Source organism: Ischnura elegans, chromosome 9, assembly GCF_921293095.1.
Source record: "Ischnura elegans chromosome 9, ioIscEleg1.1, whole genome shotgun sequence".
Lineage (NCBI taxonomy): Eukaryota > Metazoa > Arthropoda > Insecta > Odonata > Coenagrionidae > Ischnura > Ischnura elegans.
In genome coordinates, this window is record NC_060254.1 from 41661059 (window position 1) to 41685644 (window position 24586).

General features: G+C 38.1%; 1 protein-coding gene across 1 annotated transcript in view; it reads right to left on the reverse strand.

Annotated features, from left to right (window-relative positions):
* The window catches only part of LOC124165576 (tensin-2), a 297177-nt gene that overhangs the window by 204861 nt on the left and 67730 nt on the right, over window positions 1–24586 (reverse strand). Inside the window, exons 2-3 of the mRNA XM_046543032.1 lie at window positions 20008–20175; window positions 8964–9072 (exon numbers count right to left, since the gene is read on the reverse strand). Of these exons, the coding sequence (XP_046398988.1) occupies window positions 8964–9072; window positions 20008–20100 (202 nt within the window). The 5' untranslated portion in view covers window positions 20101–20175. The remainder of the gene's footprint in view (window positions 1–8963; window positions 9073–20007; window positions 20176–24586) is intronic.

Below are 24586 nucleotides of genomic sequence, written 5' to 3' on the forward strand. Positions count from 1 at the left end.
CCCAAAATTCTGATTAACCAGTTACCCATTGCGTTTGAAATACTGGTGAGCCATAACGCACTACACCCTTAAAGATAGAGGCAATAGGATGATACATTTTTAACTGAAAAAATGGAGATAAAATTCTTATAAGACAATATATAGGCTATTCAAATTCCATTATGATGTCTACACAGATGTGTAAACTCAGGTTGGATAATAAAAATATGCTTGAATTATAAAATGTTATTTTTAAATATTTCAGGGTAGAATTCCAAGAATTGACGCTTTAATCAGTTATTTATTGCATTGGGTAAACTTTTTATGATTGATTTTATGTAACACTTAAGTCACTTCTTAAATTTTAATTCGTATCCTGAAGTCCAGCGTATTTTTCTAAGTAAAGTGGAACAATATCACCTCGTCATATGTGGACTTTGTCTCAAGGTATAAACTGCTTTTAATTTTTGGTTAGGAAAACTAGTAGATCAAATTAACGTAATTTTTAGAATTTAACGCTCACATTACATAACATGCACTATTATAGTTTAAATTTTATAGGATACAAACTCAACGAAACTAACCGTTGTATAACTACTTTACATAACTGCCGGAACATGTGAGAATAAGCTAAAACTAGTAGATTCACCATCTGCACTTTTATTCAGCGTATGTGGCGTACATGCTGCGTGGTGAATGATCGTGGAAGAAAATTTTTAATCCTCTTGTGTATGTTACTAATGATTTCCCCCTGCTAAACAGCTTTGTCGGCGGCTTGCAGGGTAATGTGTAGATGTTTTATCTTTTTCCGAGTAGTGGGACAAAGTCACCCCTGGGGGATTTTGTCCACTAAATGAAAGTATACGTTAATTATGTTGCATTCATACATATATTCCTTTATTAGGATTAGGATTATTATAGGATTGCCTGATTAACTCAACCACTGGTGAGCATAATAAAAATGCTCCTTAATTTAGAAAAATAGTAAAAGAAGGTAGAAGTTTGTTCTTTAAGATGGGATGTTAAGTCATTGGAAGCACCTCATTACATTAATTGTTTTGATGCTCGGAAGCTAAGAATTCCCATACTTGGACAGTAATAATAATAACATAATGTTGTCTACCCGGTTAAATTAAAAGGAGTGAAGCGGTGAGCAAAAAGAGTGGATCAGTATAAGGATCGAGGGTAAGAGAGAGAAAGAACTCATCATGGTACAAACAAAATTCTCAGGCTCAATCCTTCGATCTTCGGCTTATAAACTGCATTGCCGATCGTACATAATGCAACTTGATGGAATCACTATCATTTCTTAGGCTTAGAACGTCTCGTCGATTTAAAGAGTGAAGGATCGCGTGGATGGGAAATAAAACTGTGGCGGAAATAATAGGTAAGGAATAAAACTCTTTCATCACCGACGAACAACCGGAAACGAAGCGTCATTGGAGGTGGGAGGAGAGAGAGAGAGAGGGAGTGAGGTGTGAAAGTTGCGTAAGAATTTGAAGAGAGGGGAGTGGCACACGTGGAATTTCAACCTCGGCCCACCGCCACACTCAGACATGATACGTCCATCTTCCCTAGCTATCCCTTCTTCGCATTTATTTTTTTTCCAAATCTCTCCATGTCATACGTTCCTTTTCTTTCCAGAGAGCCAGACAAAGGAAACGAGAAGCACGGACAAGCTTGGCAGGCCTTCGTGAGCGATTTGTCACTCTTCCCAGACCGATTATTATTAAATGGGGTGTTGAAAAGCTCGGAACTGTTAGTCGGCATGATAAGAAACGATCAGTTTTCCCGACACGAGAATAATCCAGGAAGGTTCAATAATTTAAAGTTAATCTGCCACTGATTTAATTCGCATCGGAAATGTATTATTATTATGACAAATATTTCTCGGGTTTGCATCCAGGTTAAAGCTTTTATGTAAGCCGACGTTTCGGAAGACGACTTGTCTTCCATCCTCAAGGCTGTGTTACTCTATCGAAGTTCAATTTCACACTAGTTCAATTAGTTCAATAGTGTGAAATTGAACTTCGATAGAGTAACACAGCCTTGAGGATGGAAGACAAGTCGTCTTCCGAAACGTCGGCTTACATAAAAGCTTTAACCTGGATGCAAACCCGAGAAATATTTGTCAGAAGTATTCACTAGGAAAAACTTAAATCGTTTATTATTATTATACATTGCTGCAAGTAGGCTATTGCCTGGGTGCAGCATTAGATGTACATGAATAACAAATTCTGAACAATACATAGAAACAGAATTGATATCCATGGTAAAAATAATACACTAATTCTAATCTCATACAACTAAGAATTAAACATTGTCCAAATAAACCAATTTCAAACAATCCATTAAATACATTAATTCTAATATAATACAACTAAAAAATGAACAATGACCCAATTTCACACTCTCCCTTTTAAACCATTATGTAATTAGTCAATTAGTGATGCACACTTCTTCCTAAAAATTTTCGCATTTGATGGTAATAACAGAGCAGATTAATCCTTGGGAGCTAAACAATTGTACATTATTACTGACCTAAACAGTACGAAAAATATAATAAAAATAAAATATTTTAATACGGTGAAATAAAGAGCAGCAATTTCCATTTTACATACACTATTACTTTATTTTTCAAAAATAATTAAAATGATAGGATAAGATAGGTTTTTCTGACACAATATGTATCCAGGAATGTTCTCTACCAGTATAAATATATACCTTATGAAAATCGAAGATTCGGGCGAAAAGTGTTAAATATCAACATGATGTCATTGAAGAGTCAAGAGCAATTTATATACGTAAAATTTTACAATTAACTTCATTATCTGAGCATGTAAGCATGCTATCCTGGCTATCCATGCTATTCCTATCCTGGATCCGCCACTGTAACACACTATAATATGTCATATTCTGAAATTTACATAAATTTGTAATTTGGTTTCTACATATGTGTGTATTAACATTGATGAATCATATGTCACGTATCTATAATGTAAAATGATCTTAGTACCAATAAATAACTTCAATATTTAAATAAATCTTATTGCAGATGGCCCCCATTGTGAATCATATAAGCGATGCCACAAACTTCCACAGTTGTTAAGTGCCTGTAAAACATCGAAACGTGGGTCACAATAAATTCATTTTAAAATATCCTTCGTGGATGTTTGTCATTTTCTCATCAACTGTATGGGGTATCCTTCCCTATCGTGAATCTTCTCAAGGATGAATGCTTAAGCTTTCCACAAAATTAAATTCGTCCGTTCCCAAGCATACAAACTCCATATTAGCCAGAATCACGGAACAAATTTATGGGTGTGCATCATAGCGATCATCTAATGCATCTGGAGGACGAAAGAACATCTCCCAAAATGTGAAAAAAGTGACAAGTAGACGCTAGACACTGGAAGTACAAAACACTCACCCACGTGAGATGAGATCACGACGTCACTCCCACATAAGTGAGACAGAGAGGGCAGGGACTCACAACTCCTCCAGCCTAAACGTGAATGGTAGAAATCGGTCCGTGAAAACTTTCGTGTGAGCTATGACACTTAAAGAGGGTAGGACCGTTATAAAAGCAGACCAGAGAGAAATGGAAGCCTCCGAAATCTGGCATTGAAGAGGAATGCTTAGCGTCCAACGGTCGCACAAGATGGAAATACACAAAAGATCCGGAGAAGAGAAGACTCTATGGTACATACATATTCAAATGAGGCAAAATGTGAGCGAGGCCCTACAGCGGATCAAATTTCACCTTTTTCAGGTTTCCCAGAGCGACGGGGCAGACAATTTGCCCGCCGTGGTGATTTGGGTGTAGCCCAAATCTTAGCACTGTCAAAACATACCCTCACCGATTTGAATATATTTGAATTCCAATATATCAATGAACTACCTGAAAAAAAAACGATTTTATTGAACACAAATCCTCGAGAGTAACATAGCAAAGGGAGCGATTTGTCACTCTTCCCAGACCGATTATTATTAAATGGGGTGTTGAAAAGCTGGGAACTGTTAACAAGTAGACGCTAGACACTGGAAGTACAAAACACTCACTCACGTGAGATGAGATCACGTCACTCCCACATAAGTGAGACGGAAAGGGCAGGGACGTACGCGTATTACATACGCGAGGATGAAAAATGATGTAAAAATCGATTTCGATTGAAATTGAGAATCGATTTTTAAATCCCAACGATTGAGGAAATTGTGAACGAGCGTTGATCTTCGAGTTTCGTTCCAAACTCGATTCTTCAACTTCGATCTTGACCATCACGTTTGATTTTAGCAGAGTCACTACCGGCATATGAAAAGGTCATTCGTCCCATGTGAAAGACTTTTCTCTAAAGGCCGTTTTACACGGTACACGGAATTGCGCAATCTGACGTACGTGCGAAGGCGCAGTCAAAATTGCGTCGTGTAAAGCGGTGAATTGCTAGAACACATGCGAGAATGCGTGGATGTGAGACGGCAAAATAGCCCCTGTTCTAATTTCGTTCATGCATTCGCGAAATTCCACGCCATTTTAGAAATTAATACAGCTCTAATCTGCGCAATTCCGTGCCCCGTGTAAAACGGCCTTAAGGGCGGTTAAATTAGAAAGCACGCCCTCGATAATCAAGAAAACATCGCAATCAGTTGATCTCTCTAAAAAATTTCAGTGAAGCCGAATGGTTCCGATGGGTGATCCCAAAAATTTAATGAGTGTGCATTTGCAAAAATATCACCACACTTATTCAGGAATGTATTCTAACAAAAATTTTGGACGTTTTTCTAAATTTCAAATGTGTATTTTGAGAATTTTTGGACTGTATAATAAACTTTTTACTGTATTAACTATATTTTAAAAGAACCGTCGATCGATTAAAATCGATATTTCGGTTTAAATTTCGATTAGTGCTGAAAGTTTTGAAAGAAAGTTGATCTTTTCATTTCGGTTTAAAATCGATTTTCAAACGAACCGTTTCGTAAACTGGTGCAGAAATTCTTCTCGGATCTCTCCCGCGTCAGGTTTTCCGTGGCCGACGTTTCGATGCTCGACTTGTGTATCATTACAAGAGCAGGATAATAATCTGATGACGATGCGGGTCAAGCATCGTAACGTCAGCCGTGGAAAACCTGATCCGGTGGAGAACCATAAGAATTGCAGCGCCTTGTATACTGAGAAAATGATCGAAGCAATCAAGCACACATAAAGGATCATCGCAAAGGACAAACAAGAGGTTTGAGATAAGACACCTAATGAAATAGTAATATAATGGCAAAGACGCTTGGTTATCACAATATAAAAATTGATACAACACAATACAGTACATATACCAAAATATTAGTACTCTTTTGCAGAACATGTCCTGAAAATTTTCCTGATCTTACAAATATTCTTCGAAGACTCCTAAGAATTGCATTAGATGAAGCCACTCGAAAGAAAAGGATAGTGCCTATGATATAATTTAACTGCAAAAAAGAAGAAATTTTAATATATCGCAATTTTGAAAGAAAAAAAATCATTGCAACGCAGGTTTCCATGACACACCTAAAAATGACGGTATCATGGAAACTTGGTTCGGAAAAAAAAGTTGTTTTTTAATGTTATAAACCACATTTTTTTTTATTTTTATAATTTCAAATATAATCTAATATCACTGGATTTTTTTCCATTTTAAATTATGATGAGGACCTCAAAGTCCATTTCTCCCCAAAGGAGGAAAAGAGGGCCCCAAAGTCCATTAGTCTTTTATCAGTTTTAAAGCTAATTTTCACCCAATTGAGTACTGTATGCCTCTTTACACCCACCTTGGCATTACGAATTTAGAGAACTTCTGCAGTTGAAGGCAATCATGGGAAGTTTTCCAGGAAATCTACAGGTTTACCAGGATAAGCCTAATTCTACCACCAGAGATAAGGACTAAAAGTTTTGAAAATTGTAGATTGACACTGAATCAAAAATCTGAATGTAATCATAATGAATATTAGGCAAATGCACTATTTTTGTGCAATAAAATCCTAGAAAATATTTTTCATCCCGTAAGAAGTTACGATATTACCCATGAACATTAGAAATTAGTATTACCTTTTCGTTAAAGTCATGAACGCTATCGATGCAATGTCGATGAAATTTAAGATGGAAATAATACTGATGCGTGGATTGCGGACAAAATTGGTAAATGCACGTTTGAATGAGTTTGTCATGTGACGCCACTAAATATTGTGTGTAATATTAATGCGAATAAAAATAGACGAGCGTGCTGCGCCCGCTCCCAGCGGGCTTCCCCCGCTCTTTTCAATGCAGGTCCACAGAGGGATAGGCGCGTTTCTAATTTTAAAATGTAGAAAAAAAGGCAGGGTCTTATGTACAAATTTAATTGGAATGTTCACGTACAAATTGAGGTCAGAGGACCTCTTTAAACACAACATTGGAAGTAATTACACTATCCTCAGTTAAACGCACATGATGACTCATACTTACGTATTAACAGGAGACTTGAATGTGGAATCGGCCGCATTTTGATAAAAGTTATTGAAAGAATGCGAGATATTGTTGCAAATGAACATATGTATCAGTTTGTGCGCCGTCAGGAATATTTACAGTTTTTTTTTGTTTTTGTTTCTAAATTATTTAAAAACCAATTTTAGGAAACAATAGCAATATTTAGGACGTAAGATATGCCGTCGCATGTTCTCTGATAAATTCTGTGCATTTTGGTACCTCATTTGTAGAGTTTGGTTGCGTATAAGTTGAGAAAAAGGTATCTATACGGTAGAAATAATATAGAAGATTGATAAATATTGTTTTAATGGACATTGTCTTTTATCGGAGAGTTTTGCACTTGGGGATGGAGGAAAGGCTACCAGAGGTTAGAGTGGAGGTGAGGAGGTGCATACGTGGGAGAGGAGTGGTTCATTAGCAAGGCGGGAGACGAGATTAACACCCAGCTCCTGAAGCAGGGACTCTTATGAGGGAAGTTGACATATTTTTTAAATGAAAGAGGGAGGACAATGAGAGCATACTTCCATCTACGTTGAATTCCCCGAGTGGCCACTTAAACGAGTGGATCCCACCAGCATTCGTGCCAAGTACGAATGAAGTGATGCAAGAAGTATGCGCACTGATACTGATATGAAACAATATACAGGGCGTTTCCGGAGGGATCTGCAATACTTTAGGAGGTGGTAAGGGATATAATTTTAAGCATATTTTTCATGTAAACATGGTGTCGCAACTCCTTAGTTGCTGAGCTATGGCAACGCATTTTGTTGGATGTACTTCGCAATTACCATGAAATGGCTAAATAATGTAGTGTGCAGTGATGGTAGGGATCTGAAAATTGAGCTGACTGTGCTTGCGATGCTTCGTTCATTTTATGGTATCCACTTAGAGAATGGTTGCTTATTTTTAAAATGGACTCTGCACAATCAAAAAGAGAGTGGTAGCTTAATTTTACAATGGAATCCGAATGATCGTGGACATTTCAACTTTCAAAGGCGTATTTTTACGATAGAATCTTTATTTTCATATATAACAAAAAATATTCCATAAAAAAATTTAGGAACGTCTACTTTATTTATTGCAGTAAACATAATTTCTCTACTATTATTTGCACGGATGATATGGAAACGTAAGTGTTGTCATGATCGTTGTGTAGTATTCCTCGGATGGGGAGAGGGTTGCAATTTTCCCCAGATACCGAGGCAATTAGCTACAACAATGGAAACTTGGCACAGAGGTGAGGACCTAAAGATGAATGAATTCACTGCAATGTTCGACTTTCATTCAATAAAGACGTACGTATACTTCACATATTGAACCCATGTCATTGGGAAAAGCAAAGTTGCACGATACATTTTGGCTTTTAGATGATGTAATACCTGTATACCTATGCCATTTCCGATTTACGACCAATCCAACCCACGACGACGTATTCGGAATGTAAATCCTGTTCGTAAATTGAGGAGTATATATGTACATTTTCCTTTAACTTGAACCAGCTGAAGTCATTTAAGCTCAATCAGAGCACCACAAAGTATAGGTAGCAAACTAGGGGGCCATTAAACTCACAAGACGACTTTGTCGAAATATTCGACTCTGTGTCTCTCCTTGTATTAAAACGTAAGATTTTGGCAAAACTCCCTCTTAAATTCTCTAAATTATATGCATCTACTCATCTTAAAAATGCTACTTTTCGGTAGTTATTCCTCTCTGTACAAAATGTTTATTGAATTCGAAACCAGAAAATCAACTGGCATAATGTATTTAAGAGGAAGAGCATCCTTCAACCACGTACAAGGCTCGGAATTGGCTTTCTTTTTGGGAACGTAACAATAGATAAATTAGGAGCAACAATAGTCCAATGTACGCCAAGAACGTGCGAATGCTCGAATTTGCGCAAATTCATCCACCAAACCCACAGTTCTACAGCATAAGACTCAAGGCCGTAGCCAGGGGGGGGGACCAAGGGGGATTGATCCGCCCCGGAAATGAAAAAAATTAAATAGATGCTTTATGCTCGCTTGGTGCTCACACAGCGATATTATATGGCGGCGCAGGGACATCAAGTAGTCCAATGCGACGTAAGTCAATAATTATGTAAGCGAATTAGTGGGTGCAGTGTGTGTAGTTGTAGTGCAGTGTGTGAAATAATAGTGCTGTGAGTTAGTAGAGAGGTGAGTGACTTATGAGCCTCCGGAGGGATCGCAGAATTGACATCGACACCGAGGAGTTAATTCAAAAAAAAACTAGAAGGCTAAATTCAATTTTATAATAATGTTTTTATATTCTCCTTTAAGGGTTTATAATAAATATGTATATTTAACCGTGTACGCTATTTTATTTATCTTATTTAAATAATTTTATGTTTGTCTATTGTTCCATAAAAAAAATATTTTCTGGCTACGGCCTTGATAAGACTCACAATGTTGTACGACGATGAACGAAAATCTTATTGTCAGACAAGTTAGGTCAAGACCCCTATCACACTCACCTCGGCAGATGCTCCCTTGTTTCACGATGTCCTTATGGCATCGCATGCACTGCTTCCGTTTTTTGAGACGCTTCTTGAGGAAAACATGGTCCGGTGGATTTCCATCGTCCTGCATAAGAAAAAATGATGTGCTGGTGTCAATCGGACAATGATTTGAACAAAATATAATTTAAGCAAATATCATCAAACATACGCAATATTAATGCTTGAATAAATATTTCACTACCACCAACTCTAATTGTTATAAGCAAATTAAGGATTTAATAATATCCCCAAATATTGTTCTCATATTATAAGCCCAAATTCAAAACTTATTCATCAGAATATTTTAAGCACAAAAGATAGTGTGGCAAAATTGGAAATATTAGCAAGTAGACAGTGGTGCCATGGTGCCCGAATGCCGTTCCAGCACTGGTTAACAAAAGACATAATATCAAATAACACTTTTATCAATTTTGGTGCCTTAAAACTTCTAATACATACTACCGTAACCAAAACAAAAAAATGCTATAAAATTTCAATAATGAATTGTAATAAATAAAACACACAGTAATATTCCACTTCTAAAAAAAATGTTTAGAAAAGTGCGTTCCGGCACTACGAATTTTGCCATGACGTCACTGCTGGTAGAACATTGCGTTAAAGAGAGAGACGCATAGAGAAAATCAGGGAGAAGCAAAACTACTTGATATGGGTGTCCGCATAACTGTAAACCTGGAACCTACGGAAGGACATATTTATTATTCATAAAGGGCATGGCCGAATAAGAGAGTGAAAAGTCCCCCCTCCGGGATTTTTTCCGGACTTAGAGCATAGGATTTGGGATCAAAAAGGACTAACCTCCCCACACCTTCCAGCCCGCTAGGGACCCACCAGGGCCGGCTAGCTCGAAAATTCTATTTCCACTGTTTGCATTAGAGGAAAGGTATTTAAATGCTCCTTCGAAACACATTTTTTCTTTGCGGTACTATCAAAAATATTTTATGAAAACTAGCGTTTGAAATTTTCAAATCGACGCCATTTCTCCTTATGGTACTGAAATGTTGTGAAAAAAAATTGTGCATCTGCTCCATTAAAAAATCCCTCAAATGCCGCAAACTGCATTGAAAAATATGATTTCTACCCCGAGATATTTAAAAAACAGTGGAAATCGAATTTTCGAGCTAGCCGGCCCTGGTGGGCCTCTAGCGGGCTGGAAGGTGTGGGGAGGTTAGTCCTTTTTGATCCCAAATCCTATGCTCCAAGTCCGGGAAAAATCCCGGAGGGGGGACTTTTCACCCTCTTATTCAGATATGCCCTTTGTTCAGTTCGTTAATAATTTCCAAAATAAATGGGACTAGCTCTGTATAATCAAGTAATATGACATGAAAAATGAACTCCGATTTGGATTTCGCCGCTGCTTGTTTGAAACATTTTTAAATATTGGAGAAAATATATCAAGGATTCTTATTTAACTGGTTTAATTAAATGTTTACCCTAATCATTGAGAAAATTTCCATGATGTTTATGTGGCTCAATAAACTTTAGTTAATAATAAAACCATCGTCTCTATTATGATTATCTCTGTTAATAATTCTGTAATATCATTACCATCTCCAATTGACGCTTTCGGGAGACTGCGTAGAGCGATTTGTCTCCTGGACTCCGAAGTAGGCCCCGGAAAACGACAACAGGGTGCACAAACAATCTATGGTGCACAAATGTTCTCTTAATCTAAGCACGAATAAATTATCACTAATCATACTAAGAGAGTGGGGTGGTATATTCGATATCCAACCCAGAAAACCTATCGGTCGGAAACCAATTGTTTTGGGGAAGAGAACGACATCCGAGGTCATTTGCGTGCGAATAAAGGGAAGAATGGAGAGAAATCCGATGTCGGTGTGGTTATGGGAGAGTGGTTAGCGCCGTAAATAACACTAGAGATTACACATAAAATAGTTTTCTCTTTAATGAACCTAAGTACGCTCTCTCTTTCCAAACTTCTTCTTCGCCAAATATTCTCTAGGAATATGGATAAAAGCGGAAGGAAACACAGAATAATCGCTGCCCACAATAAACAATGAAGATATGATACAATTTACGAATGATGCAATTGCTCTAGAAAGAAAATTAAAAACGGAACGAAAAAAAACCGAGACAGGCAAACTCAAAAATAATGAAGAACGTAAAGCTAAAACAACAGTCGGCATTACCCTTCTCCCGGTGAAAGACGCCAAAGAGACCACGGCTCAACGTTCCATCTGATGACGGAGTGCTGTACTTGAGGTATTCTCCACAACATCCTCAAGCATAGACATGGCAGTTACTGAGAAATCTCTGCCATTGCTGGGATTCGAGCCCGGACCGATAGGGTGGGAAGCCAACACTCTAGCCACCACACAAACACGATCCACAACAGAAACCAATGCTACACCCCTGGTATACCAAGTATTTCTTTTCGGTGGTTGGGTGGGTCAGAGAGAACGCAGGAATGGGTGCGGTCAATTTAAATTCCACACGCGAGGGAGACGGAACTGTCTGGGAAAAAGGAGGCTTGCATTGAGAGAGGAAGAAAAAAAGGAATGTTTGCATGCACATACCACCCCCACTCAGCATTTCCCGCCACCGGGGAGACTGCTAGAGCAAAGAGAAGAAGAATTCTGACACACAAAAAGAGAGAGAATCTCTTTTTTACGAGTCTCCGTGGTCCAAACAGAAGAACGAACTCTTCGTCGAGACTTAAAAAAAAGGAAGGCTAAAAAAATCCGAGGGACGGTTACCGTTTGGTGTGAGTGCGTGTTTGACTAGCCTCCAAAAGACGCTCTCTATGTGATCGCAAATGTAATTATCCTTTTGAATGCAAATAGTTCCCACGCACCGTCTATCTTACGTAGTGGCAGATTAAGGTCGTTGTTTTGAATGGGAGGGGATGATTCATTACTTTCCGCTCCGCCTTGGTGGTATACGAAACCATTTTGCGATGATGCATCTGAAGTCTCATATTAATTTAAAATATTTATTCCTGTACCACCGAAAACAGCTCCACCGGCCTTTTATATTGGGGTTTTTAACCTAAGAAACTTACTTGAACATCCATGCCCTGGATGGGGGCAACCTACCCAGGCGGGACTCGAACCCGCAGCCTCTTTTGTCGCAGGCAAGGACTAGACCCCGCCCCCACCGAGGCCGGAAAAATAAGCGAGGACAAGTGGTTTTTACATAAACATCGATCATTTTCCAACATTGTTTCTTCAGCTGAAAAATATAAATTTAAATAGAAGAGCCACCTTAAAGGCTGCCATCTTTTAAATTATTCCAGAAAAAATAATTCGCCACTGATGTTATGTCAATGTGAAACACGATGCTTGAAAAATGTTTCAGAATCAACTAATGACTTCCGTCACTTGCTAAACCTGCAATGATTTAAATAAATAAAATATCTCCGAGTTCTATTTATCCATCTTAGAACCTGAGGCTAGATTCAGAGATTCGTAGCGCAAGTATGTATGTCGCACGATTATCACATGCCATGTGATAATTGCCACTTCTATACACACAATTATTCTAGTTCATATAATTAATTTTAACTGAGTTTCCTTCACCGCTGTCCTGTATTGAAGTCCATAACGATTACATAGTATGCACTAGCCAATGAAACTTTCAATCTCTCAAAAAAGAGCATCTCATTTTTACGAGTCTTCGTGATCCAACAAGAAGAACGGTATTTTTTACTATTCGCTGGGAATCATAAAATGGAAGACTGAAAAGAATATGCGGAAAAGATGTGGTGTGGTGAACTCGCACGTTTATCTTGTCTCCAGAAGATTTTCTGAAGTGACCGCAGATGTTCTTAACCTTATGGAAGCTGATGTTGATGAGACAACGTTAAGGACTAAACTAACGACTACTATCACCTTCTAAACTTGCTAATATTTAACGTTTTCTTTCTTGCCTGCCCTGTATTGAAGATCACATTGTAACCACTAGCTATTTAAAAGTTCTACAAACCATGCGACTCATTATTCCCTCAGTTTGCCATTTAGACTCCCACGTGTGTGTTTTATGTTTCCTCGGGTTGTACCTTAATGAGAAGGCATATTGCAGACGGTAAATCAGGTGTCAAATGATATTACTGTATTTACCTATATATGTGTATTTTTACACGAAACGGTCATCTGTAAAAAATCATAAAGCCGAACTGAAAAAATCGTTCGCCTTCTTCAGGATATGAAACAGAACACGCATCACTTTTCAAAGTTGGAGGTACTGCTTCAGCAAAGAGGATAGTAATTATTCCTAAATATTAAGAGACATCTTTTTACGATCAATTCGTCCAAAGAGATCAACGGCATCTCTTACTATACGTCGAAAATCATAAAAAGGGAAACAAAAAAATCCTTAGAGTGGATGTGGTGAGGTATGCTTTCTCATTTGTCTAGCCTCCAAAAGACATTCTTAAAGTGACCACTAATGTCCATATCCAGCGGCATTAACCCTAAAACGTTATCACACCGACTAAACAAACATATCCTGCATCTAATACGGTGAGTAGCATGGAATAAATTTATATTCAATCATAGAGTAAGAATATTATCCCGCGGTTCAATTTAATGCATTATTATATGGTATGAAATTTTCTTACCTCACAAGAAAAAATGTTTATCATCATCAAAATAATCCACACTGAAACAATTAAATTTATGATGGATGCAGTATTGCGAAAAAAGGGTAGTGTTTTTGGAATCGTCCAGCTTTTCCCTCCGAGGAGATACTTTCGCGCCATTTTCCTCCAATCGAACTCGCGGTTCGAATTACGCCGGGCAAAGATCACACATGTGCTTTGGGGCTTTCGCCGAGGGCGGCGCGGCAGTGGCTAATCTCGCTCCGGACCAGCGGGAATTCCGCGCCAATTCTCTCGCATCTTTCAAATCCGCAGCTCCGACACGCTACGGCGAAAACTAAAGTGACGAGAAAGGCAGTGGCGCAGCGAGGGGGATAAAACCCCCCCAGAGCTCAGAATCTTTTTAAAGTTAAATCCATTTCACTTAATTAGATTGATATTACTAATAGAATAGTGTAAATATTAATATAATATCCCTCAGAGGGCCGCAAAACTCACCATTTTGAACCATTTATATGAAAATGTTTCTAGGGGAGGGACCCCGCACCTCCCGCTTACCCTGGCGGGTATTCCACACCCGCAGACACCACAGTGTTTTGCGCCTAATTTTGCGCCTCCCGCTAGCCTTAATTGCTAGCTGCGCCCCTGGTCTTGTGGATTGTACGAGGTGGATTTGCAACTGTGTGATTCAAAACATATATTTTCCGCACACGATATTCAAAAATGTTTTGCCCTCAGAGACAACATCCATCGAGGTTAAAGAGTAAAATACGAGTAAAGACAATTAGAATAATCCATTTTTTATGTTTGAAGGTAATTCTTTTTTCAGCTATAAGAGCTGATTGTAGGAAATTTTCACCTACCTATGACTAACAATGACCGACGTACCTATGTGACTGTGATTTGACTTCAATTACAGCAGTTTTCACAAACGCAGAAAACAAAAAAATGAAATCCGCAGCTATAACATGCTCCGAGGAAAACTAGGGGTCGTGAGAAAGTTAATTAACGAGGTAGGTTTGCGACTGTGTGATTCAAAACAAATACTTTCTGCATATGATATTCAATTTTTTTCCCCCTCAGACACGACATTCATCGAGGTTATGAAGCTATATGAGAGTTCGGTCTATTTACATAACCCGATTCTTATTTTTTGACAGTAGCACTTTTTCTATAAAAAAAAAGCTGACTGTAGCGTTATACTTATGTGCCTAACTTGATTAGACTTCAATGATAAAATTTTTAAATTAATCCCAAATGCAAAAAAAAAAACAAAAATGAATACGGTGACTTTCCTGATTTTGACATCCATAATGATACTTAGGCTATAATGAACATAGTATCGGTTTTTAATAAACTTTTACTGCATACTTAAACAAGTATCGATACAAGATCCTGTACAAAACGCAAATATTAAAATGAAATTTCCAGATAATGTGACTCGCAAAGCCTATTCCTGTGACCGTCAGTCGATGTATGTGCAATTAGTAGTTCATATTTAAAGTTTCATGAAAACTGCGTGTAACTCATTTCTCCGACAAACCTCTTTAAGCAATGCGATCAAAGTCAATATTAATATAAAAGAATTCGTAACAAATTAAAATCACTGATAAATCTGTGGGAAAAGTAAAGAGTTTTACGTAAAATTAAAATTATTATTCATATTCTCTAGCAAAAAACGTGACTACTACGGTTTTTGATGGTTTTATAAGCTTGTAAAAAAAGGGCTCTTTTCGGAGATCGCTTCTCAACCGTGTAGTGGAATCCAGAACACATACTCATCACAATCGATTTAGTTTTTCACAATAATATGTTCAACGCCTTACAGCGATTCGGAGACAGACTAACACAATAAAAAATTCAAATAAGCTAAATAAAATATGAATTTTACAATGTTGCCTTTCAAATCCATTTACCATCGGAATCATTTTCCATGGGATTAGACCCTAGTAACCTTTCGGCCCATAGTAACCTATTAACCTTTCGGCACGGATCGTTCGTTTTGGCATGATTCTAAATTTAAAAGAGATACAAATATCTTTCTTTTGGAAAACCATATTGTGAGTAGTATCTAATCCTGTGGTATCTAATTCAATAAATAAATTGTGCAGGGACTAATTTCATCGGCATAAAATTATTTTGAAATGCGATGATAATTTATTAAACGACAATTAATGGCAATACATGAAAATTTATGGATTTTTGGGGGAAGCACAAAAATAACAGTAAAATCTATCCTTACGACCCGCTCACCCAACGAATGTCCCTCCAAACGACCGATATTCTTCGTTAACCGATGGCTGTGCCCGTATTGTCAATGCATTCTCTTCCCCTATTGAGAGTTCACCCATCAATGACAAAGAATTGCCACTTCGTTGGTCATTTCTCTCTATTAGGCGACAGAAACCAGGTTTTTATCTAGCATCTGGGACTTCTAACACCCTATGGTCTCAATAGAGCCAGAGAGTAACTAACGGCACAGTCATCAAGAATGAAGACGCTCTTCCCATACAGGGGCTACTTCCTCCAAAGTGTTTGTGAGATTTAGCAACTAAAAAGGATGGCATAGTTAATTATGACCGTGGGAGGTTTTTCTTGACAACATACGTATTTATATGAAACTCCATTTATACACTGATATCCACGATCACACAGAAAAAATACAGAGCAGTGACTAATTTCATGAAAATTCAATGCAATTTTTCTGCCTACTTAGTGCTGTTAAACAAAACATAAATCCAATTTTGAACACAAAATTTTCTTTTAAGAACAGCTCACGAATAAAAATGTATTCTTTGAAACGTATAGGTTTTTTGTAACCCTGAATATTCTGTCCCTCACCCGTTTACCCTGTAATCATAGAAGACGGAACCTGTGCATCGGTTTTCCTGGGTCCTAATCAGTAGAAATTTAGACACAGACATATGCCTGTGCCTAAATTCCACATGAGTGGTAAACGCACTCAGCCGGGATTCGAACCCGTGACACCAAAATTAGCGGGCGAGGAAATCACCCTACCCCCACTTGGGTTAATGTCGATTATAAGTGTTGAAAAGGGACATGTTCATATTTATTTGCTACGTTGTAGACCATTATTACGTCAAATCGTGTCTCAAAGAAGGGTACTAAACTATAAAATGTAATTATATTACGTTTACCATTGCTGCTAAATAAGAGAGCATATTACGAGGGTGTTTTTTTTCCACCTCCGATCGCTCAGCAAAAACACCATACAAGCGACATGTGCGGGCACTGCGCGGATAGGAAAACTGCGTATCCTCTGCACCACACGTTCAAGTCACATCTGGCCGTAGGTTATTACTTTAAGGTTAGTGGCAATCTCATTATCTGCACTGCCTCAATTGATTATCCCGCCAAGTGAGCACTGCGGAGCGATAGCCAGAAAACTCGCCGAATGGCTTCAGCATTGACATGTCGTCACCTTTATGGCGATAAAAGAAAATTTTTACGTTAATGCAGCTGCTCAGTGTGAAACATTAGGCCCATCCCAATTCAAAACAATAGAAGGGACATGCTGACTTCTGGAAGTGTTCTGATCCATGACATCGCCCGACATCTCAGCGCTGATGCAGCCCAAATGCTTTTTGAACAATTTCAATGGGACATTTTCGATCACACGCCGTGCAATATCGACCTAGTGTTGAGCGACTTCCATATTAATACTGAAATGAAGATTTGGCTATGAGGGAAGCATTTTCAAATGGTCGTTGAGCTTCAGGACAAAGGCAAAATTCATTGGAAGTCATTTGGCGGCAGCATCCTATGAAGAAGGTATAGTAAAGATTGTCCACAGGCACGACCAATTCCTCAATCGCTGTGGCGACTATATCGAAAGTACACAATAGGTGTGCTCAATATTAAACGATGAAATAATTTTCAATTAATCACTTCGTCTTCTGTTTATGAGCCATCGGAACTTGATAAAAACGGCCCTCGTAGATTCAGTATTCAATTCTACCATCCATTTTAAGGCATTTTAGCCGTTTCCTCATACATGTCTCGCACAGGTTGTACGGTGCTTTCCTTAAAAATTGACTTGAGAAATTAACAAAGGAGTGGTAAATGTACAGAGAGCAAATATTACGGAAATGGCAAGGACTAATAGCTAAGAGAAATTTAATCTAGTGAATCCTATTTCATCAGAACCGTTGGCGAACGCTAAATGCAGGTTTCATTTAATAGGTAATGGTGCCCCATCCTGATTTAACTACATTGAGTGAATTAAACACAGTAAGGATGCGGCTAATACGAATTGAAACTTCCAACCCAGAAAAATATTTCAAATAATATAAAGAAAAAATACATTATTTCTAATTTACTACATTTTTCGTTGAGAATTTTGATCTTTGCCGATGAAAATTAAGATAGCTATCTTGAGATCCACGTTATTCCGCATCCAGTAATCGTGTGATAAACATCACAGCTTCCATAGAAATATATTTGCAGCTATTTAGTCGGTATTATCACACCTCAGTAGAAAATACGGCAGTTAGAGCCCATTTAAAATGTTTCAATCGGAGCTGCTACTATAAACATTTCAAATTAAAGTTAAATTTTATGGGTAGTAATGGATAAAACCGTATAAAGGCGTTGAAAAAGTTCACTGAACTCAACACATCGGTATACCAAGTCGCCCCTTTAGGTCATACGATACAAGACAGTTTTATGGCGGAGGAAAAACCATCCAATCAGCTAAGGCAAACAGGCACTTCGGAAATTTACTTGACCTGAAAAATGGGAAGTATGAGTGTGTGAGAAAATATTTGCATGCATAAAATACGTCTGAGAACTGCCACTAGCATTAAATTGAGTAGCTTTTAATGATTTGATATCAAGAAGGGGTATCGGCTATAGCAGAGTTTCCAACTTTATTTGACAGAGAGCCCATAAGAATATCGTATTCATGTCCTGGGAGCCCCCTGTCATTAAATTTAATGGTGAAGTATAATGCATACATTACCACCAATAATTTTATTCGCATAAAAATATCTGGTCATTGCTTCACTTTAAACTTTTGAAAATTTCACATACTGGGTCATTCCACGCCAATACAACACAAAAAGCAACATTTTCGACCGTAATATCTCCGATGTCTTTCTAATTTGGAATTTATAGCGATCTTAGCGAGTAATAAAAACTCCAGATTTATTGATTTTTAGCGTCCAAACCTTATGAACGTATATTTTAGATTTATCTGCCGTATTGACTCGTACATTTTTTAAAAGAAAGAATAAAGAGCTTTAAACTGAAACTCATTTTTGTCCATTTTATGAGTTTCCGAACTCAAGGACTTATGAAAAATGTATTTAATTGCCCCAGTCTACTGCTATACACTCTAAAAGTATCAGAAGGGGAAAATTGAGACATTATTTTCAAAAATCATTTATAACTTTCTGCTTGAGACTTTCGAAGATTGCAGTTCTCTTCGTGGTTTTCAGGTTATCTGCGTCGAAGTTGTTTTATAGGATGACGTTTCTCGGCCTATGGTGGTCACATCTTCAGATCAGGTCTTGAGACAAAGAGCCTGATCTGATCTGAAGATGTCGCCAGTATAGGCCACGAAACGTCATCCAGGTAAACAACTTCGACGCAGCTAATCCGAAAACCATGAACAGAACAACATTTATAACCAACGTCCTACACCATCAAGAATCCATGAGCTCTGCCAGTATTTGATGATGTGCAGGGCGGGCAAGTAGAAATAGAGTTTTTTTAACCATACTTGTGACAGTAATTATTTACTCTGAAAAGTTAAAACTGTTTCTTGTTATTGATTTTGGGTGGGCTTTATAATGTCGGGTTAACGCCAACCATAAGATGATACAGCCTTCCCCTTTACTGACGGTGGCTTCCCCTTTATATAACGGTGGCTTTAGGTTCTATTTAGCTTATACATAAGATCAGTCTTCAAGTAAACTAGAATTTTAAGCCACCACCAGATAATGTGGAAGGCTGTACTATCTTATGGTTATCGAGCGATTTGATCGATGGATTTTTCTTTCTCATAGGAAAATGCACTAAAATCTCTGGCACATTAATTTCGTATGCTTGGTTTCGCTAATAGTAGGACCCGCCCGCCTTTGTGACGGTGCGGGATTCCTCGTCCATTCCCTTCCTTCCCTATCCCCTCCCAGGAGGCGTCGTCGGGCTCTCATCGCGGCGGCGCCTCCTTCCTTGTTCCTTCCCGTCCTTCCCCTTCTGGGTGCAGAGGAGAAAAGCTAGCGCTTACAGTCCCTGCCCCAGGAGTGTAACCTTGCGAGCCCGTCCTGGAGTCTCGTTTCCACTATCTTATGGTTAGCGCTAACCGGACATTATAAAACCAGCTCTTCAAGATTTTAAAAGTCACTGTAACCGAGACCAGTTTCAATAATTTTCAACGATAGTTTTCTTAAAAACAACTAAGGCAAAGTACCACCATACCTTCAGTAGAAGTTGCAGTGGTGCGCTGACAGGAGGTGATTTTCGCGATCCCTTCGATCGTTTCCCAAAGCAGCCAAAGCAGCATCCGCCCATCTTCGTTCGGATGGAATCGCCGAGAAGATCTTATGCGGGTGGTGCTCCGTTTTGAAGCGCTGATGCGGACGGTCCCTGTGGAGAGAATAAAGTTTTATTTTAGTTTATTCATTTGAAATAACAACAATGAAATACAATGGAGAAAAATTCAGAATTTACAAGTAAATAAACATATAATCTCCTCAAAATTTAAATGTGATAAATAAGGCCAATTTCCCGTCCCAAAAAGATTGACTAAGGAAGGAAAATTAAGGCTTATCTTCCTACCCCTCTCCTCCGTCACCCCCTATCCTAAGAAAATAAATGTACAGGGTGGAGAAAAACTGTCACGAAGTTTAACCCTGGATAACTGATGCCATTAGGAACCAAAATTACTGATGACGTTTGGCTCGAAAACGAACCATTTTTAAACTACAGAAACTTTGAGCCAAGCGCTCCTATTGGCTGTGAGTTTAACCTGTTTCAGGGTTCTCTGGACTTCTTTTAAATTTTCAATTATGCTTATCAGAAAATTACAATGTTTTTATTCCAACTTTTAAAGCATCTAATTTTTATTCATGTTCTTTACTCAATGGTGAGAACGCAGCCAAAAATTGTATTTATATTCAACGTATTTGCCTTAATAATGCTTCAATTAATGATTTATTTTTTATTTATCTTTTCATATACATATTGTATATACTGGACTTCCTGAGATAAATTCGACTGAAGCAAAGAAAAGACTTGACCAGTTCGACATCTTATGACCAAAGAATGTCCAAGGAGCTGAACAAAATGCACTACAAGAAGAAAATAATACATACCAATATTATATTTTGTACTTTAAGAATGAACTTAAATACCTATGTAAAAGAGCCCTGGCTCGGGGGAAGAGGGGCCCGGATTGTGGCCTCACCCAGGCCAGGTGAAATATAACAAAAGTAATGTCTGGACAAAGGCAAGGCCGTAGCCAGTAAATATTTTCGGGGGGGGGGGGATTTATGGAATAGTGGACAAATATAAAATTATTTTTATAAGATAAATAAAATAGCGTATGCGGTTAAAAATACAGATTTATTATGAAACCTTAAAGGAAAATATAAAAATATTATTATAAAATTGAATTTAGCCTTCTAGCTTTTTTATGCAGCGACCAAATGATTTAACTCCTCGGTGTCGATGTCAATTCTGCGATCCCTCCGGAGGCTCATAAGTCACTCACCTCTCTACTAATTTACAGCACTATCATTTCACACACTGCACTACAACTACACACACTGCACCTACAAATTCGCTTGGATAATTATTGACTTATGTCGCATTGGACTACTAGATGTCCATACACCGCTATATAATATCGTCGTGTGAGCACCAAGCGAGCATAAAGTATATATTTAATTTTTTTTTCATTTCGGGGGGATCAATCCCCCATAATCCCCCCTGGCTACGGCCTTGGACAAAGGTGAAGCCAAAGGCACGCAAAGCATTCGAAGTCATGAGTTGCCCAGAGCATCCGGCCACAGGGTAAACTCGCGGTCCTTCGGAGTGCTTGACTCAAAGTTTTTGTTGTGTAAATAAAGTGCCTTTTCGACTTAAAAATCATAGGTAATTTTGGTTCCCACTAGCTTCAGCTATCAAGGGTTAAAATTTCGTGACACAACTTTTCTCCACCCGTATAACCAGGTACCAATGTTTTCTCTACCTTGATGATGATAAGGTATCGAAGCTAGTCGACAATAAAAGTTAATATGTAGGAAGCAAAGTTTTTTTTCCTTCCTTAACATGGAATTCAACAATTTAAAGGCCTCAACCATTCAGTGCATAAAAAAGTTTACAATTGACGATCCAGAATACGTGGTCAAATATTCTTGGAATAAATAATAGTTTCATTGCTGCTTACTGCATTCAGTACTTTCCTCCTACACTATCTTTGTATCTAATTATTTGTTTTTACCCGACAAGATTATTGTCTTTCATACCGGTTCTGTATAGAGCAATAGAGTGCGCGCATGTTTACCACGCACTGGTTAAGGGAGAGAAGAGCGCTTGTCCTTGAGAAAACCAGTGGAAGTCTTTATGGAACATCATTGACATCTAGCGAAGAATAGCAGAAAAAAGCGTGTCATTCCTCCCATAAGTACGAGACCTCTGTATTTTCTGTCATAGAAACGAAAATTTTGTTACAGAAGATCAGAGAAATTTACTTAATAGCCGCGTAAAATTTGAAATTTCTGTGTGTAAGAATAAAAGGCCTACGAAGGGGGTAAAACTGAAACAAAATATTTCATATAATGTATGCACAATTTGACGTAATGGTACTGGAATCTAACACTAAGCGCTCCCTATGTCTAATTTATTCCATACATTGGCCTCAAGGGCGGTGCATCCGATGCCTCTTCGCTCGAATTTCGTGCAGTATTGACCGAAGCGCTGCATCGTAGCGCCGTCCGAAGTACTCTCCCGCATTGACCCCACCCACGTACACGGTCACCTCCAGTCTCCCGCACCTGCCTCGCCCATTCGATTTCCGAGAGAACAAAGAAAATTCCGAAACTTGTTTTACTTATTGTGGCGGCGGAACGTAGGGGAGAATTTCGGGATTCCTCTGAAAAACCCTCGGAGATTTCGTCACGGTGTTTAGAACGGATTTGATGCTTAGCCACACAAAATTACCACTTTGGTGGATCCTCCAATGGCCGTGCGGTCATTGCAAACCATAATCACCGCCCTTTAGAAACCACAGAATAGCTACGCCTACACCACCGTGGGTAGGACGCACGTGGAATCTTCGTGCTTGATGGAGAATCACTCCTATCAACTTGCATAGAAGGCAATAGACGGGTCAACAAAAGTGAAGTCTGCGTTATGTGAAATTGCATCTCTATTTATGAGAGCAAAAACGTGAGTTGAAAGCCTTTGTCTAATTTAAGGTTCGATTTATTATTGTTCAGAGGATAGAATTATGTGTCCCATATGTACGCACTACAAATGCATTGTGTGGTCCAAATTCAATGGGTCTATAACTGTATAATGCTTTACCTAATGAATTGAAGTATATTAATAGTTATTTTGTCTTTAAGCCCAAAATCAAGGAAATTTTACTTCATAAAATGTATTACAAAGTTATTGATTCCATTAATGACAAATTAATATTGTTATAGTATATTTTGAGCTAGTAATTTGTAAATTGTGCTATAATTTTCTGGCCTGTCCTATATCATGTACTTGATTACTGATCCAAAAAAATACTATTACTAACATTATTATTATACTCATTTTTACTATTATTGCTGTTGTGTAAGAAAGGATTACGTCCAATGATGCACTAAAATAATCTATCGGATGGACTAGTGGTGGACGAAATGAGCTATGTTTCAGAAATATTATATATTTACTCACATTGAAAGAAACTGCCAAGGACAGGAGTAGCATTAATTGCAACAATGAAACATATAATGAATGAGGAAAAATTGAAAACAAATGCATTGAAGAAAAAGCATTTCAAATAACTTTCAATACGCAATCGTATGAATAAAATCTTACTATATGTAATCTTTCCACATTATAACAAGAACAGAACGTTATGTTTTTCACATATTATACTTAATGCTAGTCACAGTAAATAAGGCAATTTGAATTATAATTGTTTTATAATAAAAGAGTAAATATGAACTTTTCACTGAAAATCATGGAAATAATGGTGAATTTCAGGCTTCGGTAGAAGAAAAGAAGAAATTTTAAGAGAAGGAGGCTCGATCCATGGACATCGGCATGATAACCGAACATTGTAACCACTAGACTATGGATAACAAATGACAACATAGTTTTTTGAACTGGAATAAGAAAACACATGTTATTTTTTTGTTATAATGCGTTTTTTGCTCATACCATTAGTTATATAACGCATATGAGGGTGATTCAAGGACAGCTCCCGATGGCCTATGAAACTACGAAGTTTGATTCAATTCTGAAACTTGCATTTCGGACACCCTCCCTTGCGAGAATCCAAATAACAAACGGAAACTTGTTTCAAAACTGAAACGATGAAATGGGGGTATTTTATTCGATACCACCAGACGATGGCGATGAAAACCAAATCGGTCTGAAATCTCCTATCCCACGTACTTTTCACCTCTCTCCATTCATCCTGTTACAATCGTTTCGAAGCCCGCGGCAGGGTTCAAAAACCACGTCTTTCAATCGCCCACCATGGCACGCGGCCAACCAATTTCAAACGAGGAATGCATCCATCTGGCACATATCAAAGCCGAAGGGAACTTATGTCGATTCAGAAACCATTCGGATGTGTCCCGGAGACAGTTAATTCCGGTAGTTAATTACTCAGCGAGAAATTGATGAGTTCCGAAAATGCTAAACTGCTGATTTCGTCATCACAGCGGAAGATATTCACGCATCTGACGGATGATTCGCGTTTGAATATAATCTCCTCTACCACCAGATGCTTACTCAGCAAGCTTCAGCCGCCATCTGACAAATGACAACAGAT